This window comes from Tasmannia lanceolata, unplaced genomic scaffold, assembly GCF_043159265.1.
Source record: "Tasmannia lanceolata isolate RefF3 unplaced genomic scaffold, GAP_Taslan_0.1 ptg000018l, whole genome shotgun sequence".
Taxonomy (NCBI): domain Eukaryota; kingdom Viridiplantae; phylum Streptophyta; class Magnoliopsida; order Canellales; family Winteraceae; genus Tasmannia; species Tasmannia lanceolata.
In genome coordinates, this window is record NW_027518695.1 from 9,385,163 (window position 1) to 9,398,027 (window position 12,865).

Consider the following 12,865-nt stretch of genomic DNA (forward strand, 5'->3'; position numbering starts at 1 on the left):
CTCTCCATTCTCTAACCACTGACCCTAAGTCCTTAGCCCATTGCGTTCCCCCATTTGGCCTCACCCTCTCAGCTACTTGTCACGTTTGCACTAGCCATTTCTAAGAAGTTCAACTGTGTAAAAAGTAAGTAGGACCTACCAGGACGCTTCGACGGACTGTCAGATTTGAAATAGATCGTGGTGGCCAAGACATAGGTAGTATGGTCCGAAAAACACTCCCGATCCGATCCGATCCGATCCGACCGATAAAGGATTTGAACGTATCATGACTAAGATACAGGTGGATCTGTTGACAAACAGCCTCAAGAAAATAGCCTACAGAAACATTTGGAACCCAAAGCAAACAACAACAACGACAAAAAATATATATTCGAAGATTTTTAAGAGAGAGAGAGAGAGAGAGTTTAAAAGTAACTTATCTCACAAGCAACTATATTCGAAGATTTTTAATTATGGGTCAGATGGGTCGAAAAAAATATCAAAAATCTATTCGAGACAAATGATCCAAGATTTCAGTAATTAACAAACTTTTCGGTGATTTTTATGGATAAATTTTAGGAGAAGATTTTATTGGTAATTTTCTGTATACAGCAGCCAATCTTATGTTCTATTAATTAACTAATACCCATTTTAAAACGTCACGCTGGGTTTGTTGTAGCTTTGAATCAAAGGGTAGCCGTTATTGCAAACATGTCCAAACAAAGCAGACGAGCTTTCAAACAAAATCATAACCAACAAAGAGGAAAAAAAGAAGTTTCAAGAAGAATGACAATTAGTTTATCTTCTTTTTGAAAACTGAAGTTCCAAACTGCAAGCTGTATTCGTTAAAAGGTTTGAAATCACGACAAAAACGAATCCACGGGACAAAGGCAATGCTCCAAAACACGCCTCTCCACATGTTATCCAACACAAGATTAGCGGAACCATCAGGAAAACATAGGAAAAGTATAGAATAGCGATAGAATGTCAATATCGAAACAGGGGAGTGCATATACCAACCTATGAATATTTCATTAAAAATTACATATGGGCCATGGTCCATATCCAATAGTTAAAAAATACATTTAATTCGATTGTTAGGATTTTATAATTGTGTTTTTTTTTTAATGATATTTTATAATTGGTATATGTACTGTAGTACTATCTTTATAGCTTGAAATCGGTAACAGGGAGGTTCAAAGGGATTAAAATTCTTGTGATGGCGAGGATTTTCAGTTCTATCATCTTGAGTGAATTGAGGTAAAATGAGTAGTGGAAAAATGGGACAAACACTATAAAGAGAGGATATGACAATAGACAAAGTTTTTAGATTTGATTCTAGCCGTGGATCAAGATCGGTGTAATCCGATGAGGATCCCGAGCGGGTATGATCCGGATCGTAGGAACATGCTAGGGTGTGTCCAACGGCTAGTGTGACGGATTGGGTTTGATCTGGTGCGTCGGTTCTCTTCACGCTTAAAATTTTTCAAATTTGATCCTAGTTGTTGGATCAAGATCAGTGTAATCCGATGGTGATCCCGAGCGGGTGCGATCTGGACCCAAGGTTTAAAATTTCGATTTTGGTACCAGTTTCGGATTTCCGGAAAACCGAACTTTAGATTGAAATTTCGGTCGAAATTTGGTAATTTTGTTCCAAATTCCGGACCCAAATTCCGAAATTTTGTGACTCTTTTTATTTATTTATTAAATAATGTCATTAAATTGAAATTTCGGACAGAAATTACCGAAATTTGGTAAATGGCGAAAAATTGAATTTCGGAAATTTAAAACCATGTTTGGACCGTAGGATCACGTGCGCTTGTCCAACAGCTAGTGAGGGGTTGGGTTTGATCTGGTGCGTTAGAGCGTGGGTAACGGCTAGTGTCTTATTGGATGCAATTTGGACTATCAAATCGTGACCAGTCACATCCCAAGGATCAGAAGTCGATCGAGTGTGATCCGAGCAATGGGTTGGTGATTGGTCGTGATCTAGCGGCTATAGGGGAAGGCGGAGGTTTTACATAAACCAACAGTCACTACAAGAATGATCTGGACTGTAGAATCGTGGATGGGTGTTATCTGACGGTCTGATTTCAACCCAAATTTCAAAAGTGCCCTGTAGGGATTTAATTCAAACAGAAAAGTCAACCGAGGCTATATAAAAAGAGTTGAAACCACCATTTACAGCAGATTACGAAATTCAATTATGGGGACTTCTAAATCGAGAAATTTCAAAGCATTCCACTCTCTTAAAGCCTTTCAAAAATCCCTCTTTATTCTCTTTTAGAAGTTTTCTTTAAGTGTTCAGTTATTCTGTAGAAATAGACACTCGTATCTCACTTGCTTGCAAATCCAAAAGGCGGTTTGGGGTTTGTTGCTGTTTAGTGTAAAAGGTCAACAAACATTTGGTGAAGATTCATTGGGCTTCATTGTATCTTGGAGGCAAATTCGTGGTTCCCCTTAAACACACAAATGGTGGGGGCGAATATCGTCTTAAGGAAAGCGACTATGTGCCTTGAAACATCTCAATTTCCATCTATAGGGAATTTAACCGGGTAGAACTCACCCCTAAAAGCTAGCCGTTAAGGGGAGGGTGCCCATTCCCTTATAACCCCATCTACATCACTTTACATTTCCGATGTGGGATCTTTTGCTTTTGCGTGGAACCCCAACAATCTCGCCCTCCATGTAGAAGCAATGTGGGAACCACGAGATCTTCTCCGAGGGACTTTCCCGTCATCGGAAGCACACCGGGGGTTACTGAGATCTTCCCCGAGGGACATTCCCGCACTTGGATACCATTTGTAGGGGATTTAATCGGGTAGAACTCACCCCTAAAAGCTAGCCGTTAAGGGGAGGGTGCCCATTCCCTTATAACCCCATCCACATCTCTTTACATTTCCAATGTGGGATATTTTGCTTTTGCATGGAACCCCAACAAACTTTAACAGCATCTTCCATCATCTCCACCTTCAATATTTTTTCCACCATTTTTTTTATTAGAAGTTGATAGCATCTTGAGTTTTGTAACAGCCATGAAAATGTTATTAAAAAAACCGTAAACATAGTGAGTAGTGCCATTATCAAAATATGGTAGCGCAGATATCAATCCTCTTTGAGATAGGGAGAGAGAAAGGCAGGTATAAGTTGGCATCTCAGTGAGGTGAAGGAAAGTGTTTTTTCAAATTTTGTTTAAGAGAAGTATTATTTAATGAAATTTAGTTTAGGAGAAGTGTTATTTAAAGAAATCTTAAGAGAAGTGTTATTTAAGGAAAGTGCTTTTTCAAAATTTGTTTAAGAGAAGTGTTATTTAAAGAAATTTCCCCTTAAAACATTCAGCTGTTGGTGAAACTCAAGAGTGGGTGTGAAAACTACCAGTAACTCCAAAAGCTTAAGCTATTGGAGATGGCGTTTTTTAATCTTTTATACTTTAACAGCCCCCACGTGTGGCCCCTCTTTCTAGGGCTGGTCGACACGTTGCACATGTGGCCCCTCTTTTTAGGTTTGCCCATTGCATGTGGATTTTTGCTATCCCGGGAGGTTTGAACTCGAGACATTTTGCTCTGATATAATGTGAAACTACCAGTAACTCCAAAAGCTTAAGCTATTGGAGATAGCGTTATTTAATCTTTTATACTTTAACAGTGGGGCTTGCTAAAAAAATGTGAGCCATTCTTAGATATATAGATAGATAGATAGATAGAGAGAGAGAGAGGTAGGTATACATTTGCATCTCGATCATGTGAAGGAAGGATTTTTTTTTTTTTTTTTTTTCAATTTTTATTTAAGAGGAGAATTATCTAAAGAAATTTCCATTAAAAATTTAGTTGTTTGCTAAAGAATTTTCCAATTAAAAACTTCTTATTTACAATGTGCTTGTTATTCCACAGGGTCAAACTGGTAAGTTCGAGTTGGATATATTCATGTGACAATCCATGACATTTACGTCCTAGCCCTTGTTCCACTAGTCGGAGACCCATGTAGGTCACTACTCATTAACTATGAACGAAAAGTGTCCTACAAAAACAAATCCAAAACGGTCATATTAGCTATTTACTACTGATGTATCAAACACACGGAGCTTTCATCAGAAGATGACGGTCCTTTTTCTTCCCCACCAACAGATAAAGAAGAAAAAATAACTTTTGAATCAATGTTTTACTGAATCCCACTTAGAGAATTCAATTTAAGGACAGCCCTTTTTCCTTCTCTACCAATAAAGAAAGGAACAAAGGGGTTCTGATTCAATACTCATACAACCCAATTCAAAAATTGAACTAAAGGGTGTGGAGAGAGAGAGAGAGAGAGAGAGAGAGAGAGAGAGAGAGAGATTTCTAAAAACAAAAGTCAAGTTTTCTACCAACGGCTACTAAGTACTAACATTGTTTTCTAAATTGAACTGGGCCTGGTAGCCGTTGCAGGGCTTTTTAGTTGGAACTACCGCAAAATGATAAAAAAAAAAGCCTTACAAGGAAAGAAAGAAAGAAATGAGAGGAAGGTGAGTGATTTATGAAAGCTCAACAACACCTCTTTCCAGTACAAATTGAGCATGTCATTGTCATTAATCATTATATCAGGTTTAAGTTAAATTATTTTCACTTAATCATTATTTGAATTCTACGTTAGTTAAATTAATTACATTTAAACATTATATCAGCTCTAAGTTTGCATTTACCCACCTCTATCCTGATCAATGTACCCAATCATATGCACTATTATATTTTGATAATCGCACTACTTACTTTGTTTTACACTAATATTATTGGATGTTGATAGCATTTGTTTGTGCATTCTAATGTTGCGGAAAGCTATTTAAAAAAGTGTAAAATAATGATTGTTGTGCCATTACCGAAATATGGTAGTGCAGATATCAGTCCCGCTAAGTTACGCTAGTATGGTGATGTGCCTATGTTGGCCTCTTCTATATGCCCAAAATGCCCTTTCTTTTGTTACTATTTCCTTTCGAACCCTAACCCAATCGGAGAAAAGCCAAAGCAGGTTTTCTCATTTTGAAGGGGTGTTGGGAACTGAAGATTTTGTGTGATGTTAAGATACGGCCGTTCGCTTGAAAACCCTAAACCGGGCAACCTAGTTTATTAAAAGCCCCTCACTTAGAGGAAAAATAACGAAAGTACCATTAACTTTTGCATGCTGAGAATGCACTCTTGGCTTGGTATACACAAAAGTTGTATCCTGAGTGTACAAAACTGTTGCACACGTGGCAACATTTGGGTGGATGTTTTGCAAAATATTTTTTTCATTTTTTCTTAGTTGGCATACAATGTGCTCACGTGGCACATGTATATTTGACCAAGGCTACCAATTGATGGGCCCCATCATGTGCTCCAATCTGAAAATTAGGGTTTGCAAGTCAAGTGTAAATTTTGGGCTGTAGGCCATCCAAGGCCCACCCAAGTTGGAGCAAACCAAAGGAATAGTTCAAATTCAAACCATCCCTTACACAAGAGTCCGTTAGAAACATATGGTGTCCAAAGGGCAATTTAGACATTTCATCCTAAATTTTCTTTTGACTGTATTTTAAACCGTTTCTAGATTTCCAGCAAATAAAGGGCATGCTATTAAAATCAACCATCGCAAGGTCCGTCTATCACAAGACTCGAAAAAATATTATAATGATATTTTTGAAACGAATTGAAATATTCTGTGCATTTATAATGAATCAGAGAAGGGGGAGAGAGCGTGTTTGGCAGTTAACGTTAGCATGAACTCAGGAGAAATGGCAGAAATTCAAACAGAGAGAGAAGAAAAAAGGCTCTCTATGTATCAGAAATCATGTGTTCAAGCAAGCATTTGTAATGATTGGTCCCTCCCAACTCCCTCATATAAATTAGCAAAAAACCCTTCTTAGAAACCCCCAAAAATCCTCTTGGATTTTCCCCTTTTACCCTTCGAAATGGTTGCAGGCTTATGGATATATCTTCCTCTGATGAAAAGGACAGAGAAACAGAGCAGGGGATGAAAAGTTGCAATCCGTTGGTGAAGTGTAGTCCTACTAACCTCAACCCATTTTTCCTTTTGGGGCTTTGGGTATCAAAATCTATTAGTAATTTCTCTAGGGTTGATTGTTTTCCAAATGGGTCTGTTTTTAGGAGATTGCTCTGCTCAGGTCTGGTGAAAAAAAGCTCTGTTTTTTGCGGTTTTTTGGAAACAGGGGAGATTGGGATGGAGGGTTTAGTCGAGAAAGGAGGGGAAATCGAACAGGGTCGAGATGGGTTTAGTGCGAGTAACGGTGAGGGGTTTTCGAATTCGGATTTGATCGAAAATGAGAGCAGAGAGAGCAGTTCGAGCTCGGAAAATTTGAATTCTGAAGCAACGGCTAGTGAGGAAAGGAGTCAGAGCAGCTCTGAAGATTCATCACCCTCAATGGGTTGGCCAATTAGGAAGACTGAGGAAGACAAAATCCAACATGAAGATGTGAAAACTGAGAAGCGGAGCTCCAAGATTTCAGGTATCTGGTTGTTGTTTTCCGTAAGGCCTTGTTTGGATTGAAAGAAAAACATTTCTGATGGAAATTTTTTATTGGGGAAATTTTTTTCTTTCTACTATTTAGAGGACAATGACATGATTATGTATAATTTAGAAGGATATTATCATAAATCAAAGGTCCCTCTAAGTAAAAATTGAATAGGGTTAGTTCAAGTTGTATTTTGTAGTGTGTAAAAAAAGTACTGCAGTAAAAAATGGGCATAAATTCTTCTTCTTCTTTGAGATTTTAGTTGTATTATTAATATACGGTTTCGTCTGTTTTTCGTTTAATTTGATTTAGTTTTTTGTCTTATTGTAGAGATTGAGATGATGAAAGAAAGGTTTTCCAAATTGTTGCTTGGAGAGGATATGTCAGGGTGTGGGAAAGGCGTATGCACGGCATTAGCGATTTCGAATGCCATCACAAACCTTTGTGGTATGCTTTTTATTTGTTTTCTATGCATTGGGTTAGTAGATTTGCTTTTGTTGTTTTGAGGTTGGTTTTCTTTGTATTAGAATCCTGTATTTTAGCTCCTTTTTTATGGTTCTTGATATTTGTGTGTCACTTTTCTAGCTACACTTTTTGGGCAACTTTGGAGATTAGAGCCTCTACCTCCTGAGAAAAAATCAATGTGGAGAAGAGAGATGGAATGGCTTCTTTGTGTGAGTGATCACATTGTTGAACTGATACCCTCTTGGCAAACCTTTCCTGATGGAACCAAGCTTGAGGTAATTATAATTCTAAATTCGAGCTGAATAAATTATTTGAAGTCATTTTACACATGAAATTCATGTTTATAACCTTCTACTACTTGCCTACATTATGGTATCTTTTTGTGATTTGCTGCGGTTCATTCGAAGAATTCTTATCTATAAGACAAGTTTAGCAATCCCAGCGTTCTTGATTCATTTCTTTAGTATGGAATGCTAAAAATGGTTCAATTTCCATGAAATTTATTTCTATTTTTTTGAAGAAATATAACTACATTCATAGCATAAATAAGAGATTACAGATTCACATCAATAGGGAGGGGGGGGGGGGGGGGGGGGGGTGTGTGGAGTAAAAAGAGACCCTCTATGCCCCGGATTTAGCCAGGCGATCCGCTAGATCAAACTGTCGTTAATCATAGAACTAATGGCATACAATAACTTAGCTAATCTCCATGGACCAATGCTCATGCCTTGAACCCAAGAAATGACATTTGAAGAATCCCCTTCTAGCTCCAGCTTGCCTTTCATTTGATCCCTAAGTAAGCTCCTGCCGAAGTAAAGAGCACAGACCTCCACTTCGGCAGAGTCCGTTACTCCAACCGGCCCAAAGTCCATTTACTTCTAGTCTTTAGTTAATTCATTTGTTAGATCAGTAAACAAAATGCAGTTAACCCATTTATAGACCTTGTTTTAACTATTTTTTTCCTGCATATGACTCAGGTCATGACTTGCAGACCCAGATTGGATCTATATATTAATCTCCCAGCACTACGTAAACTCGACAACATGCTTCTTGTAAGATTAAGAAATGTGCCCCCACCCTCTTGTGTTTTGCTACCAACTTTGAGAGTATATATACTTATTATATTCACGTACTACAGGAAATACTGGATAGTTTTAGCAACACAGAATTCTGGTATGTCGACCAAGGGATTTTAGCACCAGATTCTGATGGTTCAGGGTCCTTCCGTAGACCCCCTCAGCGCCAAGAGGAGAAGTGGTGGCTACCCGTACCCCGTGTCCCACCTGGTGGTCTTCATGAGAAATCAAGGAAGCATTTGCAGCACAAACGTGAATGCACAAACCAAATCCTTAAAGCTGCAATGGCAATTAACAGCAATGCTTTAGCTGAAATGGAAGTCCCAGATTCATACTTAGAGACTCTCCCAAAGGTTTAATTTCACGCCCTTCTTCTAACATTTATGCATTATGCATATGTGTAGGCATGCATATGTTTATGTGTATGCTTCATCTCTTTTGCACATTGTTTTTGTGAAATCTAGGGAGTTGAAACTGAATTGTTGGTTTAAACTTGGTTTCAGAATGGACGAGCCAGCCTAGGGGATGTCATACATCGGTATATTACGTCGGATCAATTTTCCCCCGAATGCCTTCTTGATTGCCTCGATTTGTCTTCTGAACACCAAGCTCTAGAGATTGCCAACCGAGTTGAGGCCTCAATATATGTATGGCGTCGAAGAACGGCTTCTAAACCGAGTAACAACACAAATCGAACTAATTCCAAGTCTTCATGGGAGATGGTCAAAGAACTGATGGTAGATGGAGATAAAAGAGAATTACTTGCTGATAGAGCTGAATCCCTCTTGATATGCTTGAAGCAAAGGTTCCCTGGTCTTTCACAAACAACCTTGGATATGAGCAAAATTCAATACAACCAGGTTAGAATTCTCTCAGCTCATATTTTAAAAATTCAGCTTTTGTGAATTTATAACCTAATTAAAGTACTACTGTTTGCATCTATGATTGAGTTTTCCAGGATGTAGGGAAATCAATTCTAGAAAGCTACTCTAGGGTCTTGGAGAGTATGGCATTTAATATCATTGCTCGTATTGATGATCTACTCTATGTTGATGACCTGACCAAACATTCAGATCAGTTCTCATCCATTCCTACAGTCAGTGTTATAGCTCACAAGAGAGTTTCACTTTCATATACAGTGCCCGTCTCGAGCACTCCATATGCAACTGCTTTTACCACGCCAAGCTTCTCACCTGCAAAACTGGTTAGCCCTGTGAGGGGAGAGAGGCCCCCGTTCATCAACAGTAAACCTCCCAATCGTGGGTTCGGTGTGAAAAAAGTCTTGACAGATTATTTGGGTGTTGAGGTGAAGGGGAAGAACAGTAGCAATTCTGCTGAGTTATTGGGTTCAATCACGAGCAATATTCAAGAAGCGCCAGTATCGCAAACTCGTATAGAATGCTCGGATAGCACTAAAGTGATCACCAGTCCCCAAGATGTGACTAATTTGCAAAATGACTCAGGCCCTCCTTAGCCAGAGGCAGAGCTGAAGGCTTTAATTTCAGTGAGCTGACAGAATTGAGTATCTTTTACCCTGAATGAGATGCCAGAGATTGAGTAAAAGGTTGAGTCATTCTGAATCACATCTCTAGATGACACATTGCTAGGCTTCTCTAAACTGGGTATTGATTTGAGTTGACATTGGTTTGTTTTCTTATTTTACTTAGTTGATGCGTTGTTATATGATTCATTTGCATTCCAGTCCTTTATTTTAGTCTGGAGCTGTTACTGGTTTTTTACTAAACCACTGAATTGTATCTGTATATAGCCGAGTTTGTTTTTAAGATTATAGATGGTACTTAGATGTCTCTTGTAAGAACATGGTCTTTGCATGTAACAGTGATTGGGAATCAGCATTAACCCCAAGTAGTGAGAAGGAAGAAAACCTGAACGTGTGGAGGTGTCCCTTAGTAATGAAGCCACAAAAGCCTAAGTGAACCATCTTCCTTAATGCCTTGTTTTATTATTCAAATCGTATACCACAATATTGTGCAAACATTTAGTTATAAATATATTTTGCTACAGTTCAGCATGCATAGCAATACCCAAATAAGATATGGAAGGTGATCAGCTCTACCAATGAATTTCCCAATACACCAAGTCCAATAGTTCTCAAATTTTGAAATTTCTAGCCGTTGGTTCATCTCTCTGGGTGCTATTTTGTCATTTTCAGGTCATTCCTCTCCTGGCCACATATATTCAACCGAGTTCACATGCGTGTAAAATATTGCTACTTTTGCAATTTAGAAAAGAGAGTAGCTTACTTCTGCATTTTCAAACTCATAGTACCTTTCTTATATAACTCTCATAGCTTGGAGTTGTCAAATTTACGACTCCCATGTACAACGATTTGGATTGGATCAACGGGCATGTGCAGTTAGTGATTGGTAATGATGGTTTAAGCCTCGGCTTTGGTGTATAGCTTGCTTTTTCCATCGTTGGATCTCTGAGATGTTTTCGGAAATGCCCCATTGATGTGTTACAGGAAAACATATATAGCGAGGAAATAGATCAAAATGCCATGATTGAGTTTTCCCATTGATGTGTAGCTTACTTTTGCCTTTTCAAAATCATAGTACCCAAGCTAGCACGAGCTGTCCTAACTCCCAAGTAAAAAAAAGGGAGGCGAACATATCATTTGGGTAATGAAAAATGGTGCAATTTATGCACTTCGATTTCTTTGATACAACATATAAAGACTCCTGGGCTCTTTATCAAGCGTTTGCAACTGGCTGTAACAAAATGCATAAAAGGAAGGTTTTCTAGAAGGGAAATGATATCAGCACAACCAATGTTTGATATATCCACTAACGCATCTTGTCTTTTAATGTTTAAAGAGCTGTCAAAAGCTTATTACAGTTTCCAAAAAGCTCTCAAAGGCAACTATTAAAAAAAAAGGCAAGCTGAGTCGTTCAATTATTAAAACATGGTTGTGCTGATATTATGTTCCATCTAGAATACTCAGATCAATTAAAGGGAGTCCGTATTATTTCACAAAACAAGAGATTTTATATATGGGGTGAGCCCCGTAATTTTCAAAAACGTACGGTAAGAACACTATTGAATGATCCAAACCACCAAAAGAAAGGGGAACGGGTATTCAGATTCTTAGGCGATGACAAGGGGCTACTAAGTATAGTGCGGGGAAGGCTCTTCACCAACCAGCTACCCTGTTCGCATTTCGTTGGGATCATCCTATAGAAATGTTTTGTTGGGCACAACTTATTTATGTTGTGGACCATCACATGGACGGTTTGGATCATCCTATGCTGGGGTCCGTACAATACTTTTTGAAAAAGGAAAAATTGCCGAGGGGGTACATCAAAATACGAGAATTAGGGGTACATCAAAATACGAGAATTGCCAACGGGGGACGTACTTTTGAAAAATTGTTAAAGAGGGTTTATAAACCCCCTTTAGAGACTTGATAACCCCCATTTCGTCCCTCTTGATGTCCCCCATTGACAATTTTTCCTTTGAAAAAAAAATACTTGCACGATATAAAAACCCAACACAACAAAAAAGGGGTGGAAATATCAATCACGAAAGGCCAAATTGAAAACACCCATCACCCTCATTCTCCCTTCAAACTCACTCTCGATCCGAAAATGGACGAACCACGCCAGAATCAATCAACCACAAGCATCCAAATCACAGCCCTAGACGGAATCATTAACGTGAACTCCCTCTTCACATTAGCAGTCTTCCTAGGGTTAGCTTGGAACCCTAACGACCCCTCAAACATCCTCGTCACCGATCCCTCCTGCTTAGCCGGCCAAAAAATCGCCGAAGATCTAGTCTCCTTCCACGTGTTTTCCTTCAGCTCATTCCTCTTCTCAAGTCTCGTAGCCCTGGGGGTAAAACAGGCCGTACGCTTAGCCAAAACGGGGGCGTGCGGTAGCATGAGGGCGCACGTTAACGGTAACATGAGGGCGCACGTTAACAAGACTTTCCTCCGGTTTGGACTTCTCACATCGGCGGTTGGATCGGTGTGTGGATGTGGGTTTTTGATGATGGCGCTTGTGAATTTGGTGCAGATTAAGTTGGGGACTTTGGCTTGTGGGAGTTCTTGGAGTATTGGAGCTATTGTTCCGCTTGTGATCTTGGTGCCTCTCGCGCTTCTTATTTATGTCTGCATTGTTATTTACGCGTTTACTCGCTAGGGTTTTTGTCATGGTTAGTTCTCTGCTTGTTCCTTTTCGGTAGAGAATTTCTAGGGTTTGTGACTTTCTTTTTATGTAGCTGAATTTCAGTTGTGATATTGGTTAGTATGTTAATCTAGTTTCCTTGTTTGTTGTTGTAATTTTCAAAAAAAATGGGGACAACAAGATCTATATGTGCAATGTAGATTGATGGATGCACATTAGACATACGAGGAAGATATCCAATGTGACACATTGAATGGATTTATTTAGTTTTGTTGTGTATGGAGCTAGAAATTTACAAAACTGATTTCTTTTGGACCTTGAATATCAGACAAGATCATCATGGAGATACTAGAATTGTGTGCAGCATAAACCTAGATCCACAAATGAGAGATAAGTGATAACCTCGGTAAAGGATTGGAAAGAGAGACCCTTCTTGATTGCACTACCCTTTAAGTAGCTCGGCCCTTCTCTTTGTTATTTCTGTTATCTGGAATAAAACTACTGTTATCACTTCGGATTAGGTTGGTTTTCGTGGAGGGATGTTTATTTCAAAAACAAAATTACTGTTATCACTAAAATGGTCCTTGCTTCTATCTTATGGCTAGTGGGAGCCTGACCATATAAACACTTATATGCACCAGCGTAAGTTGCCTGACCGGGCGAGAAGTGAGGTGTACTACATAGTACATACAACTATTAATCTATAATATAACTGTGCAGAG

The 12,865-nt window shown here is 38.9% G+C and overlaps 2 protein-coding genes across 2 annotated transcripts; both read left to right on the plus strand.

Annotated features, from left to right (window-relative positions):
* The first annotated feature begins 5,573 nt into the window (after window positions 1–5,573).
* LOC143849691 (rop guanine nucleotide exchange factor 7-like) lies at window positions 5,574–9,702 on the plus strand. Its single transcript, XM_077358843.1, has 7 exons — window positions 5,574–6,448; window positions 6,785–6,901; window positions 7,040–7,194; window positions 7,897–7,971; window positions 8,058–8,348; window positions 8,499–8,855; window positions 8,954–9,702. The coding sequence occupies exons 1-7, from the start codon at window positions 5,908–5,910 to the stop codon at window positions 9,467–9,469; spliced, it is 2,052 nt and encodes a 683-aa protein (XP_077214958.1). The 5' UTR covers window positions 5,574–5,907; the 3' UTR covers window positions 9,470–9,702.
* Window positions 9,703–11,520: 1,818 nt separating this feature from the next.
* On the plus strand, window positions 11,521–12,422 carry MEE60 (maternal effect embryo arrest 60). Its single transcript, XM_077358844.1, has one exon. It carries the CDS (start codon window positions 11,604–11,606, stop codon window positions 12,156–12,158), a length of 555 nt encoding a protein of 184 aa, XP_077214959.1. The 5' UTR covers window positions 11,521–11,603; the 3' UTR covers window positions 12,159–12,422.
* The last annotated feature ends 443 nt before the right edge of the window (window positions 12,423–12,865 follow it).